Below are 16,910 nucleotides of genomic sequence, written 5' to 3' on the forward strand. Positions count from 1 at the left end.
TGTGAAATGAGTCCGATACAGGTCGACGAGTCAGTTCACTTTTAACCAATATGAATGATGATTTGCTGAGAATATCCTTAACTTTTCTATTGGTTTCAATGCTGTGTCAGTGTTAGTGAACCTTCTAACATTGTCAGACTCAGGGAATTAGCAAATAAACTCTTACAAAGTGGGAATTTAATCAATCTGCTTATTACAGGAAAGTGTAATTTTTAGGATACTTGAGCCTAACATTAGTTAGCATAAAGGTTCATCATCAGTTGATATTTAGCCACCTTGTTGTCAGCTGTCCAGAGCAAGAAGGGTCATAAGCATGTTTAAGCATGCTGATGCCTGTTTTCTGACTTCAGTTCAGGAAATGAGGCTACAGGTAAGGAGGAAGAGGATAAGGGAATACATAGTGCAGTCAGACGAACAATAGGATGAGAAAGAGATGAAAGTCTAAAATTATAAATCTTAAATAGAGAGGTGTTTAGTGTTCACCCGATTTCCCATTTCTTTCTTTCTTTGGGAATTCTCACGGCTCTCGAACATTATTGGGGTATAGATGGTTAACTGGATAAGTAAGTACTTTCCTTTTTCTTAGTTAACAAGTGAGAAGTCAGCCTAACAACCACATAAAATAAACAAAACACATTGTAAGCTCATTTTGCTGGAGGTTTCATTGTTGCGCATATGGCTGCCTCAGCACCATCCTCTGTGTGTTGAATCACGAATAGCTTTGGTAATGCCTCCCACCATGATAATTCCATGCTGTGCTGTTATATCCATGCTTGGAGGAAGAAGACAAATGTACAAATTTTCACATATCCACTTATATGGATTTCAGGACTTTATTGAGCATTAAAAAATATACAACAAGGAAAATATCATTTTCCTTTCCCCATATTTATGTTTTTCCTTTTCAAAATCTGATTTAATGCTTCCAGATGAACGACCCATGATCCAAAGGGACAAAATGAAAAACAAAATAAATAAAAATAGAGCAGTCCTTTTTAGTTCAACAGTATAAGTTGGAAACCACTGAAACAGTTAGCATATCTGTTTGTTGATATCCTTCACTGAAAATCTGAAAAACGGATTTCAAACAGATTTGGTTTGAACAAGACTGAAATCACAGACTAGGTCGTCACATCTGACTCTGGATCTCCGTAGAGTTCTGCTAGTTTCTGGAACTGGGGTCCCCAGTTATCCAGATAGTTAAAATCCTGCTCCGAATGTGTGCCGGGTGAGTCTAAAGGACTGATGGATCCTGTAGGTGAGCCCTGACCCTCATAAGCGTAGGTCTGAAGTGAATCGTACGGCGGCACGCTAGTGTCCATGTCGGCCTCCACTAGTTTCTGCTTGATGAATTCATGCACATCCACCTCATCCAGCTCCACAGACGGGCTGCGATGGATGCGGGGCGGGCCGCAATGTTTCCTCCCCTCTGGGCGAATGTCCCGTCGGAATTTGAGCTCCTCTGCGGCAGCCGGGTTACGAAGAGCGATGATGTCGAAAGCCTCCGTGTCCTCCTCGCCACCGCCCTCGTCATCATAGGTGACCACATTCTCTCTAATGTCTTCTTCAGAGATGATAAGGGGCTCTTTCTTGCTCCGCCTTAGAGTAATAAACAGGACTACAATTGCTGCAACACAGAAAAAAGATTTTTTGCAGTGTTAGTGCTAATCATGGTGAGGACAGTTAAAAGATGCTAATGTGCTATGTGCTAATGTCGGGCCTTTTAAATGTGTTTGTTTCTTAAAAAAAAATCACTGCACCAAAGCTGGGTTTTTTGGCATATATACAGTATATAATTTCCACCAGGATGCTTAAAATAACACAGGGCTAAAAAGCTGGATACCAGTAAGAAGCATTAGAAATCATTAGCAATGAATCCCTGATTACTATTTGAATGCTAACGATTGACACGGTGGCGATGTGCACATCAGAGTCATTGCTGGAGCCAATTCAACCTCATATTCAATCAAAATGTCCAACATTTCAAATACTTTTCTCATGCAATGACCTCTAAGTTTTATGTGAATAGAAAGAATGTGCCTGCTCATCTACATTAAAGGAAATACGGCCTGATGTTGCCAAATGTCTGTACTGACAAGTAGCTTACAGTGTAAAATATATTTTCCAACTCTTAATGAAGTCATGAAGTCAAGTAATACTTGATAACGTGCTAGAGTTTGAAACTTGTTACTGCAGCTAATGAGAGTTATGCTTCTTTGGGTTAATGATGACCTCTTAGCAATATGTTAATGTGAACATTTATTTAATAAAATGGCTTCAGTGAGAGAAGAAAATTTTTACAGCAGTGCAATATCTAAAAGGAGTTCATTAAGTTACATTAGCACAGACAAGTGAGATATATCAGTATTACCGCAGAGCCGACTGGGCTTCACACTGAAGCTGCATTGAAAGCTACCAGGAGAAAAAACTGTGCATTTTGGCATTGCACATCTAACTGTTATATTCTATATTCACCTAAAAGCAACACACTATTGTGTTAGATCGGCCTGTAATGATGAGGCACCTAACGCATACAAGGTGAGAGATAGGAAGGTGATGTGTTGGATAAAGATTAACAGGATTCAGCTTTCATAACCTCAGGGATGCACCAATGCATTTACCTGATCGAATGTATTTATTCAAGCAAAACATTTTTTTGTATACATATTGCAGTAGATTCGGCATGCTGTAACTGACTATAAAGCAGTTCTGTTGTCAGTGTACCTCAAAACATCCTCTCTTCAAACTTGAGTTAGTCAACCACTGGAGACTTTATTCCAGTAGTTCAATTTTGTAGGTAAGAAAAAAAGTAAAGCCAAAGTGCAGAGTTTCATCAGAACTAAAAAATCTATACATAACACAAAAACACCCTTTTATTTTTGCAACTTTGTAACACTGCTTGGCTTCTTATTAGATTAGATCTATGGATCTGAATTAAACTAGCCTCCTTAAGTTAAGCATGAGGACTCAAATAGTGAAATGTATAAAGAGACATTTTTTCATGTCTTTAATATTTGATTTTTTTTTTTATGGCAAGATAACAACTTTGGTGCAGTGAGACACACACACACACACAAAAACCTGTCTCACTATACCCTCATACACCTGATGAATAAAGTGATTACACTCAAATTCACTAAAAGTTTCACCACTGAGTGTTTTTTCCATGCTTGTGTTTTAATATTTTTTTTAAAGGGTGATTAATCTGTACAAAACCCCCCTAAACTTTATTCCACCTGGTGCTTTGCCCAAGTGGGGTTATAGAGGGTGAAAAATGCAATTTGTCTGGGACAGTGCTTATCACTCAGCTTGTTTAAAGCAACCAATTACACAAAGCCACCGTGTGACTGTGTGAGGCAACTTGGGAAAATCACTGAGCAGAAAAAGGAAACAATTTATTTTTTGATTATTTATTTAACTTTGTCATGCACGTGTTGTAGCTGATACGGTTAAAACTGTTTTGCACCACGTCTCTCTTGCGCTATCTGCAGTTTAATGCCTCGCTGTGATTTAGAGGTAAACAACCTTAGCATACAGTAAAAATGTTACTGAGACTCTGAGAAAACGCACCTTTATTACTTGCTGGCATTTCATACACCAGACAGCAGTTTCCACAGTTCATGATCTACTTGCATTTAAAGTATATTCCCGTCCACTGTGCAAACTATATTGGAATACACTTTCTCCATTAAAGCTTCATAATGGGCTATTCAGGTCATTCCATGTGGCTAGCCTATACCAGCTATAGGGTATATGTGTTGCTCAGTATAACACTCATGGCACTGGAAGCACTATTTGAGTCTACAGATTTGTGTCAGTTACAGTAGAGACTGTTGCACAAGTCACACTTATTATGTGATTATAGGAGATGTGACTGTGTTGTATTATAAAATTAGGTTTCTACAGTAGTGTGCGAAAGTCTTTAGCCGTTGCTCATTTCCTAATATTTTGCTAGAAAAATGGGAACTAGGTAGAGCAATATGGAAATACAACATATAAGGCAAAAAAAGGATTTGTACAATTCTAACAAGCTTGAAAGTCAATATTTGGTATGAACACCTTTATTCTTCAACATAGAATAGAATAGAATAGAATAGCCTTTATTGTCATTGTACAAGGTACAATGAAATTGGAGTGCCACTCCCTTGGTGCAAAATGCAATAATAAATATAAGTATAAAATATAAAAAGTACAATAAAACAACCAAAGTACTCAAACAATAATAAGTACGATATATACAGAATAGCAAAATTCATATAATGATAATATGAGTAGCAGCATAATATAGTGACAGTGGCAAGTATGGTATAGTTAAGCAGGTTCAATTGTTTTGTGCTTATTTACTACGGTGATAGCTCTGGGAAAGAAGCTATCCCTGAATCTGTTTGCCCTGGTTTTATGTGACCTGTACCGTCGGCCTGACGGTAATAGTTCAAACAGTTGATTACTGGGGTGAGAGTAGTCCTTAATGATATTGCCAGCTCTGCTGAGGTACCGAGAGTTTGCAATGGCCTCCAGGCTGGGCAGAGAGCAGCCAGTGATCTTCTGGGCTGTGTTGATGACCCTCTGCAGTACTTTCCTGTCTGCAACTGAGCACCCTGCATACCATGTTGTATGCAGGACATGAACCGTCTTAGACAATCTTACTTGAAATTTCTTTAACTAGTCCTCAGGAATAGTTCTCCAGGCTTCCTGAAGGACATCCCAAAGCTCTTTTTACTCTGTTCTCTGTCAAGATGATCCCAGAATGGTTCACTAATTTTGAGGTCCAGACTCTGGGGAGGTAAATCCATGACTTCTGCACAGCAGCCTTTCTGTTATCCTCCAGTTAGTTAACCAGTTTCCTTAACGTTTTAATGACATGCTGGACAACATGCCAAGACACTCTGAACCTTTGGCTAATTGGTCTTTGGAAATCACATTGTTGTGAGATACTATGTTACGCCTGTTAAACTGTGTTATCTGTGGACCTTTTCATAGATTTAACTAAAGCACAAATAGTTTGCTTTTGTTTGTTTTCCTTTTTTGTGTGATCCCTCCTAAAATGATCAGGTACAAGGACTGGACTGAAAATGAGTGAAATAGTAGCAGTCAGTGTCCACAGAGGAACTTTCAGAAAGCCTATTGCTCAAGACCAATGGACCATGTGTCTGGCTCCTTGGAAGCAAGACTAAAGAAATGAGGAGTAGCTTAGAACTTTTGCCCTGTGTGATATAATAAGTAAGTGGAAACTCATAAGCATCAAACCAAAGGTCAAAGAGAGTAAAACTTGGTTAACTGGAACATTGCTACAGAACTTCTATTATTTTTATGGATCAATATGCAAGCCATGGAGTTCATTATTTATATTTCAAATATGCAAGACAGGCTTTAAAATCATTATTAGAAAAAAATGTGGTTTGTAAATAAGAGATGGAGTCCTGAGGGAAAAGAATGAGTCAATCAGACTAACACTGACACTTTGCCTAGTAGCCATTTTATTTGTACTAAAACGAAAGGCAAGTTTCAAGGCTTATTACATAAAATAAGATGCTAAAATGAACTTAAATCTTACCCTTGAAATGATATTTATGGTAATCTGTGTCAGTACAAACTCATAAGAGTTTAGATATCAAGGAGGCTGTAGAGATTATTCTAAAATTCCTCATTTAACCCAGCTAGTAAAGTAATAGTGTACTATTTCCTCCATAGTGCGTTAATATTAGTATTGGAAACTACATCCAAACAATGATGGGCTTATGAATATTTTAAGCTATTTAAGGCATGCGTAAAGGTCATTATCAGCTGAATCATTAGTTTGCATCCCTTTCTGGTTTGCTGCAGGCCTAATTAAATGGCTTATTAGAGGGCACAGAGATAAAGCACGGACATTAATCGGACAAACAGAAAACAATCAGCCACAGACAAGTCACACTGACAAGCAAAGATGAGCAAGAACTGAAACTGTGCGCGCTGTGTGTTTAGGTGATACACTGATTTGGTACCACTTCTCTTTACTAAACAGCTAGCTATAGTTTACATGTTTTTAAAAAAAGATTTTTGTATTTTCTGGTCCAGGTTTTATAGCATATTCATTATTGCACATTAATTAGCTTAAGCAAACTCTCAAAGGCTGCAAAGAGTTTCAAAATAATCAGTGCATGCACATTGTGTTGCTTTCTTTGACTTAGGATACTCCATGTGTACATAAGCTCTTCCTAATTTGCACTGAGGTCTGATCACAATGACAGCAATATAATGGAAGATGATTAAAGGCCTGTAAGTTTAACATCATTATGCGGTAAATGTCGAGATACATGTTGCATGCTAGTACCAAAGCCTAAACACACTGAGATGCTTAGCCTGACAGTACTGGGGGAGAGGAGTGTATGACATGCAAAAGAAGTCTCCCAGGGGAATTTAAAAAATGAGCATATCATGTTTAGAGAACGCGCGCCATCATTTCAATCCGACATTAAGCTACTTCTTCATTATATTTGGTAAAAGAATGGTGCAGAGGTGCCAAATTTTGAGGAATGGTGAAAAGATGTTGAATTATGAAAAACGACACAGGCAAGAAAAATGATGGGAAGATAAACGGAGTGGAATGTATTTTTATTTTTTGACTGGGACACACTGACAAAATCTCAAATTTCTTCGGGTGACCCTCTGTCGAGAGGCGCTACGTGAGAGACAAAGAACCTGAGACTAGAAAGTGTGAAAGCAAAATACAACACAGGTGAAACACAAAAAGAAAGCAGGTGTGATATTTTGTGTCTCTTCCTTGTTCTCTTTGCTTCTCTGTTCAAAACAGGCTCTTTCTTGTGCTGATGATTAGTGATTCAGCATGTGTCTCTCACTCAAGGGTTTGCACCAAACAGTGGTGATGGCCTTTTGTTCGTCTCAGCCAGAGGCTGGCATAGAGGACGAAGAAAGCTGGTATGAATATGCATAACCTTCATGCACTAATGTCCACAGACAATCAGTAAAGAGAGGAGGGGAGAGGAGCATTGATGAACCTTTGTTATTACATAGTTTTTCCTAATCATGTTCTGATGTACTTTGGTTTGCAGCAATCCTCACACCTTTAGTAAATTCAACAATTTTCATTCAATCTTCTGTTTGAATTTTCAATATATGTCAAAGATTTTTTTTTTTTTTTTGGTCTGACCTCTGATGCTTGCTGTCCAACGTTCTAAATTCATGCAGCCAGATCATGTTTCCAAGTTTATATATAATCACTTACTGTCACTGCAAAGAGGGGTTGCCATAGTAACAAGGCATGCATTTTCATTGAAGACATGTTTTCTCGGTGCTGTGACAAGCTGGCAACACCAAATAAGCCCTGTGTATTTTCACTGTATTTCTGATGGTCTTTTATATTCGTGGCGCATAACCCATCCTTCACACATGAAATCAGCAGAGTGGTATCTATGTTGGTTGTCACCATATCCTTCCAAGCTTGTCCTATGCTCTTCTAGTCACAACATGCAATGTCAAACACTTTCCCTGCAGGGAGTGATGGAAGGATTAAAAAAAAGAGATTTGATTGTAAGTAAGACAGAAGACTCAAACTAAATTCCCAATTTTAAAGAAATTGATTGGATTCACATTTCTTTCTGAATCGAGTTGCCTCAGACTAAAAAAGTTCCCGTCTTCAAGTGGCGCAGCGTCATTCATAATAGCCTGTCAGTTGTACGCACCGCCTCTCTCTTCTCGTATTGACCCTACAATCATCATTCCTCTCACCTTTTACTGTCTTTGTCCTTCCCATCTCCTTTTTAGTCACCTTCCTTCTAAACTCTTCTTTGTGTGCTCTCCTTCTCTTCTGTCCTTCACATGCTCTTCCTTTTCTTCTAACTCTTTCTACCCTCATTCCAGATTCTACCTGTGTCCTCACACGCCTTTTCATCCTCTGCCCTTGTCATAGCTTTTCAAAACCTCCCACTCTTCCTTGCACTTCTATGGTCCATCTCCTCCATCCATGGCCTCCATATATTTGCCCCCGGGCAGCGCCCCCCTGCCGAAATCCCCACAGTGGCTGTCCCAACTTACCCAGCAGGATAACGATGCACAGCAGGATGGCAATCAAGGCCCCCGTGCTGAGACCTGCTGATGATAGGAATGCTTCGCCTTGGCACATCCGGATCCTGCCATGGCGCTGGCATGGGCACACCCGCAGGGTCAAGGTGCTGGTTCCGCTCAGCGAAGGCTCCCCACCGTCCCACACTACAATGGGCAGCTCGTAGAGCTCCTGTGTCAGGTGGTTGAAACGGCGTCGTCTTGCAATAATGCTGGCTGTACTGTCTGTAAAAGAAAAACAAAAGTAAAGAGTTAATAAAAAAATGGTGTCCTTGGTTAAAAAGACTCATTCTCTGGTTCCTCTTTTTAGTCAGATGTCTCTTCCTGTGAAGTATATAATTTCCTGTTTATGTATAAGTGTCATTAGCTAAATACATCAAAAAAAGCATTCACTGGGTATTGTGAATGCTATTTTTTCTTCTTCTTTTGAAGTATTCGAAGCTGGTCGGTTTCTTACAAACTCTACAGCTTTCCTGTGTGCCAAAGCTAATTCATTTCAAAGGTATTCATTTACTATTTTAATGTGCTGCAAAAGAGCAGATCACCTTGGCCCTTGCAGAAACATTTCTGTTAATGAAACATGTTACTTAGATAAACAAAAGTAAAAAGGCTGGGGAAAAAAGGAAATGAGGTAGACTTCTAGTAGGTTCTATAGCAAGGCTGAGCAATAAAACTGAAGCAAATGACACAAAATCCCTGAAAAATCATCTTTGGAAATTACATTAATATTTTACTAACCTTTACCCTGAATGTACCATTTTATAATCGTGTGCACTCACCACATCTATTGGACAGACTGGGGAGTATAGTAGCAAATATTTATTTTAATAATGAAATTACAGATATATAAAATCTAAGGGCTGGATTTACAAAGCAAAGTAAATTAGCAGGACACAAAAATTCAAACAACATCTTCCAACAGTACAATCATCTTTAAACAAAGTTTACTTTCAATGAGTCAACACCATCAAAGTAGTGGGCCAAAATATAAGAAGAACCACTGAGAAAGCAAGTCATCTAATAAGAAAAATATATATACAATATAATGTAAGCTCAGGTTTACTTGGTGTATTTCTCCACTGGAAGAGTTTAGCAATTCAGATCAATGAAAGGTAATTGAAGGAAATTCAATATGAATTTGATAGAGAGAAAATTCTTCTCAAAGAAATTGTATTTGAGCTGTGTGTGAATCTTGAGGGTTTAAAAAGTAATTCTCTGGATAATACTGGAAGCTCTGATAAAGGGCAAGATTCATATGCGAGGCTTGGTTTTCAAACATTCAGGATGACTAAGTGAAGAGCAACAGGACGGGATTCACCCATGCCAATAAAACACTTGTTTTGATGCCTCTGGCATTCCAAAAACAATAAAATTGCCGTAAACTGCCTACAACAAAGGATAGTAAATCAGGTTTGCATGACCAATTGGAAAACTCTCCTTCCAAGATTTTGAGCTCCAAAAAGGAAACTCCCAAAACGGCCAGCTGCATAAATACTTGTGTCTACGCCTTTAATCTGCAAAATTGACACAGTGCCTTATTAGTAAATTCCATTAATAGATTTTTAATGGGAACAGAGGGTTTTGAGGTGGCATCAGTTGCAGATTATTATGCAGATATATAATTATATGCTGCAGCTTCACCAAGCTTTAGAGATCTTTTATTTTTAATTCCTTTGGGATATTAATGACAACTTAGCTGCTGCTGGTATAGGTGTGTGCATAACGACAAATACATACTTAAAATATGAGCTACACATAAAACTGGATAGTTATATTGTATTGTATATTCAATTTGGAAAAGGAATTTCCCCTCTTCCAGTGTAAGAGATGCATTGCAGGTTTAAGTAACAACTTAAGTGCGATACATACTAGTCCAAATCTTAATATTTGGCGGTAGATTCATGAATTTGAAGACAAACGTGCATCGGTGTGCAAAATCTGGAAACATTAACAGATGTAACATGAACACTAGGACAGCAGCATAAGCATACTTTTAAGGTATTGCACATAACTGGACGTAAGACATGTAGGTATATAATAACGTAAAGATAATGATGATGATGTATCAAAGTACTATCCTTGAACAGAACCAGCTTTGCCATCCCTGTTCAGTTTAGCTATATGCATGGGTGAATCAGCTACCTGGATGAAGAACTTGGGCCTCACATGACTGGCTACCCAGAAACTAGCAGATGACACATTGCATGCTGATACATATTCGTGCAATATTTCAGGTTTCAAAAATGCTGAATCGTGCACAAGGGCAACCTTTTCTCTGCACTCAGTGAAAACACCTCCGCCATGCTGTACTATCGCTCTGCTGCTCAGAGACCTCGCCTCCCACTCCAATCTCTGCTCCATCTATGAATAATTATAATGATCGACAGTTGGAATGACAACACGTACTTCAAGCTTTATTAAGTCAGACTCGCAGTATCACTGTATCAGCAAGCAGATGGGTGGGGGTTTTGAGAGAGTGCAGTGTGAGATATGCAAATAATAAGAGAGAAAGATGGGGAGGTGGAAGATGAGAGCAGAAGAGGGCGATGCATGGGGATGAATGGAGGAGGAATGTATGTATGTGTGAGCCAAAGGAAGGAGTATTGAGGATGGAGAAGGAGGCTAAAGCACACAGAGACAAACAAGCTCTGTGTAAGTGATGTTCTCCAACAGAGCTTGTGCACTTTGAAGCACAGTTCCACAGCAGCATAGGTCCTTGTACAGACCACAGCGAGGAAGTTCGCATCAATTATGTCATGCTAATTTCACATTAAACCTCCTGTCATCACAGGTGGGTGGAGGAGAGCTCTGTGCTTGTTGATTAATACTGCAGCGAGAAGGGCCATCTGCAAGCACACCGAATCCACGTGAGAGGAAACACAGTACTCTTTCGTAAAGTCTCAGTTTAACCATGTGGCGTCTCCAATACCATGTGGCATTTCTTGCAGTACATGACAGGTGATCAAACAGCAAATGAGAGAAGATCTGGTTTTTAGGAAAGTATTAGGAAAGTAATATTTTGGCAATCACTAGAAAAAATGCTCCTTTTTTTCTGGTGTCTGCTACAGCATGGTGAAAGCCTCCTTACACTGGGTTTTAAAATGGCCTTTTTTTTTTTTTTTTACTTTACCAGAAGCATTAGCATGATGTTGGTTATCACTTACATAACTTTTGTGCCACTTATTCATTCCAGTCTCTCCTTTTTTGAGATAAGGCATTTTTTATACAGTGCATCAGAAATTTTACAGCAGAAAAAAGTAAGTTTCATAAAATGTGGTTATGATAAAATTTAAATAGCCAGTTATTTAAACTTTATTATTGCCTTATTTTGCTCTTAACCATGAAATGACAAATAACAGCATTAATATTAATCATTAGTTATGACACTGCTGCCATGACATTCTGATGGTATCAATACACACACACAATATTTTATGATGCACTTGTAATTGTTTAGAAATTGCTAGTGTCAGTTTGTACCAAGGTCCCCATTTGTGCTGTTGTTCTGTGAGAGATGAACACAAGTTGTGTTTTGACATCTAAGGGTTAATAATGATTAATAACAAAATAAAAGATATAGTGAAACTGCTCTCTATTCAAACAGATGAAAACTGCAGTTTAATTCACTACAATGTTACAGTTTATTAATCATGGTTATTATAAAGACCTATCAAATAAGTTTGGTAGACATGCAGAGATGATCAGGATAGTTAGTGGCAATGTCTTTACTCAATAATGAGTCAATTATGAACTCAATTGTGTGCTCAGGGTTGTATTTTCCTATTGGTAATGGTCATAGTGTGAATAAGGAATCCTTGTTCTGATGATCTATAGAACATATGAATTGTGCCTGAAAAAATAAAAATAGAGCTAAAATAAACCAACAATAGACACATGCGACGCAACCACATCTCTGCAGACTTCACACTTGCCTACACATGCACTTAGTTGGATTCCTTGTGAACTTTGGTGGGTGTGTGTAGGTAGGTGCCGCTGATGGGATTCAGCACGAACTTTCTTCTTAGCTGCCACTTGAAATTTAACATCGTTCTATAGTTCCACTATTTTGGGAAAAATATATTCTGGGTCACAGAGCAAACGTGGGTACTTAAAGTTAATGATTACAGCCATTGCAGATGTTTGTACAGGCTTATACATACAAACAATAAGAAAATATGTTTATTTAGGGGTTACAGACTCAGCAATACTTTTATTAATTAATTTAAGGGTAAGTATGATGTGTCAGTATATTGAATTTGTGGCTACAATCTCACAGTTAATTCATAAGACAATAATATGAAACTCAGATAACAGTTTAATTTACAATATCAAAGAGTATTAAAAACACTTTCTGATAAGGTTCAGTAAAGAAGTGTGTCAAAGTGTAAGGCGAGGAATCAAATCTGACAATCTTGGCACAAGGCACCAATCCCTGTGTCACCTTATAAATCACTCAATGCTGCTGAAACTTCTTTTACTTTGGATGCTGAGACTGTATCATTTATCACAGATGAATGACACTGGCTAGTTTCTAAAGAAAGGCAGAAAAAATAACTTTTTTAATGTGGTATGGTAGCACATCATAAGCACAATGTCTTATGACCTATTTAAACAAAATAGGTGCTTTTTCTTTTTTCCAAATAAGCTTTTATCAGAGAAAATAAGGTCACTTGAAATTGAGTGAATAATGCAGAAACACAGTTTTCTGCCAATTCAATTAAGGTTATAATTCACTGTGAAACTATAATGCTACCAAATATTTGATATTGTGGGAGGGCTTATATGCTCTGTCGTACTATATGAAAATACTAAAACTGATGAGGATTTTCATGTAGTGTAGCTCAAGCTAACCAGGTTAATGTCTGCTGGCAAGCAGTTTAACAACCAACCTACTGCTAAAGGTTACTGGGTTGAGAAACTGTACAATGAGACTAATCAGACTAAATATATAGGTTAGGTTAGATTTCAATCACACACTCCTAGAGACATCTTTGTGACCTTCTGATAGCCACTGGTTGTAAGGGGAAAATGCTTGTAAGTGCAAGGTTTCTGTCAGTTGTTGTGAAATTGATTTCAAAGTCCCATTCACACAGGCCTGGAGACTAAGTCAGGGGAAAGTGTTGTAAAGGAAAAATGTGCTTTGTATGACTGATTGGTGAGTGGAAATGACATTGATTGATAAAAGGTATACAATGGTGCACTAAAAGCCTCTTTTTGATTGGTAGCAGGTTGCCAAAATAACCCGTGGTTCGCAAGGATGACACTGACTTGTCTGCAAGCACTCGCAGACTACTCGCTGAGTGACAGTGACGTCCAGTGAAAATGGACAAGGCTTGCTTTCAAAGTAAAAGTTGTAGGTAACTACAAACATTTATTTTGGAGGTGATTGTTCTGTATCCACTTTGTATTGCACTTTTTGAAGTTTCACTGTAGTTTGGAGGATAAAAGGCAAGTGTTTTCAGACAGGTTGGCATCTTCCAAACTATGGGCGACCATGGGAATTTTGCAGAGGAATTCCAAGTAATCGCAAGGAGGATTTGCTGCACTGCCCTCTTTGTCATCCAGTGACACTGGTCACAGCCAGAGGAACTTACTACGAGGATCATCGACTTGTGTCTAGGCTTATGTGACTGTGCCCTAATATATCTTTCTTGAGAAAATACAAGACATTTCATGCACAATCAACACTTCTTTCCATTGTTTCACATGACTCCTCCTTATATTGAACAAAGGTTAATGGGACTCAGCTTAATTTATGACAATATGTTCAGTGACAACAGATAGCAGTTTGTGTTTGAGTTTACGGTTATCATGTGTGATGAAGGGTTGTGTTTTGCATGTTTAGTTAATTATGGGTTCATCTTTTTACTTTTGCAGGATGCCGTTGTGCACCTCTTTGTTACTGCATCACATTTGTTCAATTATAAAACGTGACTGCTGTGGCCTTTCATGATAACATAAGCTTATGCATATGAGTTTTTGCCCCCATGATTTTGTGTTAAGTTAAAAAAAATGGACCCAGTTGGAAACAGAAAAGCTAGACTGACTGGCAGGAGGTATGACTAAAAGGAACTCTAATCTCAACATTGTGAAACAACAAAAGAGCCTGCAGCAGGGTTGCAGGGGGAAAAAAATCCACAAGGAAAAAGCAAATTTCCAACAGGGGAAAAAGACTAACTCAGGAAACACACAAAGTGTGCACAAGTGCTTGACAAAGACCTACAGTAGGAAAGACACACAGAGAAACTACACACTGGGGTGAAGAGCGATAAGACACAGATAACCTTAAACAGACACTGGTGAGGTTGGGAAGAGAAGAACATGAGGAATTAAAAACCTGAGGGATCAGCCTTCAAAATAAAAGAATGGAAGTAGTTAGGAGAGTTAAGAAAATATAGATGAAAAAAAACAAAACAAAAAACTCACAGACACAAGGGCAAAGCCAAGAAAATGTTACGACTGATCATTTAGAAAACCAATTGAACTTCAAATGAATAAAAGGAAAACTAATCAAATCTTTCAGTGTGAGTTTGTGACAGCGTTTAGTTGTTTGCTATAGGTTTTGACAAAGCAGCACATGACAGGTCTACACAAACAATGCTGTTTCAGCAGATAATAGGTGCTTGGGAATCTAGCAGCGTGACACCAATTGCAAGTGAAGTGTGAATGACATAAAAGCTAATTAAACGTCCCATATTGCTGTGGCGTGACAGCGTTACTTTCAGAACGGCTGATTAACTGAAATATTATAACGGCTTCTGTATAGTGGAAGAAGATGCTTTCAGAAATCGATTGATCTATTTACGTATGTGGCTTATTCAGAGATGATAGCCTTAGTTTAATTGCCTTTTTAGAAGAAAATGCCATCACAATGTGACAGATAACAAGATCAAAGAGGCATTCAATTTTCAGTCATTGTAATGTAGGCATAGTCAAGTTGACTATATTTAAAGGGCTTTTAACAGAATAGGTTTGTCACAAAGTGCTTTCCCAGAGCAGCTGAGCAGAAGCATCCCCTTGCTTTTCAGCTTTAATGGTGCCTAATACGCTGTAGGAGTTTGACCTGCAGTTATTGTAGTGCATCCACCACTTCAGCTGCATCAACACGTCTGCATGACAGCTCAGTATTTCAGGTGTCCTGGCTTCAGCTCCACTGCAAGCAGAAGGCACTGATCTAATTTTAAGACTAAATCTGTGTTTTCCTTTCTTAGCTAAAAATCCTCACTCAACCTCTTTGCTGATGTGATTTTGTGAAACAGAGTCAGTGCTGTTGCACATCTCTGCAGGAAGCGCATTAGCAGTAACATGATATTAGATGTGATATGGTGAAGTAAAGAAATAGCTTGATGGAAAAAAAAAACCCAAAACACACACAGAACTTTAGCTGTCATCTTCTTTTCAAGTGAATACTAAATATCAGGAATGAAAGGGTGGATTCTAATTGGTTAATTAGTTAAAAATATATCAGTGAGTCCAGCTGAACCTGTTTTTCTCACACAAAAATCTGGGCACAAAGCCACCATAATTCACGTTTCATGGCGATCCATTGTGCAAATGGTAACTGAGACGGAAAGGAGGTCATGAGAGAGTTAGCCGTGTGAGTGACTGAGGGGGATTTTCATCAGTTGCACAACAACAGAGGGAGGTATTAGGCCTTGGCAGAGAGCTGCTACCAACTGTTGGTCTGCTACAACAGAAATGAAAGAAGCTGCTTTGAGTGTGAAGAGCTTACTTTAATTATCAGACAGTGGAGTCAACAGTATGGCTCACTGTGCCTCGCTCTCACTCTCACTCATATATCGTGAGCAGGCAGATAACTTCTAACACAGAGTGCAAGCAAAAAGCTACGCATATGTTTTTTACACCATTTTCTGAGTGCAGCACATGTAGGCTGTAATATTTGAACGAACTGAAACCACATGAATTCTGAGTCCAGCAGCTTAACATTTCAGAGAGCGATTTATGCAGATGAGAGACAACTTTAGAATAAAAGGTGATATGAATCATTCTAAGTGGACAAGGAATTGTAGTATAAATGAGTAGGCAAGCGAATTAAAAGATCACAAAGTGCCAAATGGTAAGCTCAATGCTATGTGGGAATAGAAGCACATGTGCTTCCGAGAGAACTTGGAGGTGTCAATCCTTCATCTGGACAACTGCACATCTTGAGTTAAGATAGTCATTAGTACTTCTATGCTAACATAATGGGGAAATACGAGGAGGTTTGAAAGTTACAAATTATGATTATTGTATAACGTGTAATGTGATTTTCTTCCTTTTGGTATAATGTATCTCTAAAAAACTCTTTCCATGCCATAACACATAATTGGGTGATCCTTTATGGGATTATATAAAAGATCTACTATGTCAAAAACCAAGAGCCTCTGAGATGGTATGCACTGAAATCTCAACGAAATCTAAAATGAAAAGCACTATTACTCAAACAGCATGAAAAAAACCCTAACTCTTGCCATCGATCCTTCAAGAATGAAGAGCTCCTTTTATTTAATGCTTTGGGAATATTTTACTGCAGACGGTTCTGTTATAATAAATCTAAGAACTTTTGAAAGAATCATTTTGCAAGAGTGAGAAATATTTTCAAATGATGGGCATGTGGACTGGACGTGTAGATTTTCAAAAGCTTTAAAAACTTGAATGATGCAGTCCTCGCCAATCTTAATAGTCACAGGCATGCATTACCCATGAAGCACTAGCCTCTAACACCTGGCTCCAGGAAGATGCCCTGGTTTCCCTAATACAAGCAGATCTTTCAAAAGACTCAGATCCAAGAAGGGCTTTGAATCACTCTTATCTGTAACGTGAAACCAATTTACCCTGTTATACCCTAT

The 16,910-nt window shown here is 38.4% G+C and overlaps 1 protein-coding gene across 1 annotated transcript in view; it reads right to left on the reverse strand.

Annotated features, from left to right (window-relative positions):
* Positions 1–799: 799 nt before the first annotated feature.
* Positions 800–16,910, reverse strand: part of LOC120741228 (cadherin-18-like) — a 180,656-nt gene continuing 164,545 nt past the window's right edge. The window contains 2 exon segments of the mRNA XM_040043994.1: positions 800–1,627; positions 8,035–8,286. Of these exon segments, the coding sequence (XP_039899928.1) occupies positions 1,122–1,627; positions 8,035–8,286 (758 nt within the window). The 3' untranslated portion in view covers positions 800–1,121.

This window comes from Simochromis diagramma, unplaced genomic scaffold (assembly GCF_900408965.1).
Source record: "Simochromis diagramma unplaced genomic scaffold, fSimDia1.1 OVJJ01000602.1, whole genome shotgun sequence".
Lineage (NCBI taxonomy): Eukaryota > Metazoa > Chordata > Actinopteri > Cichliformes > Cichlidae > Simochromis > Simochromis diagramma.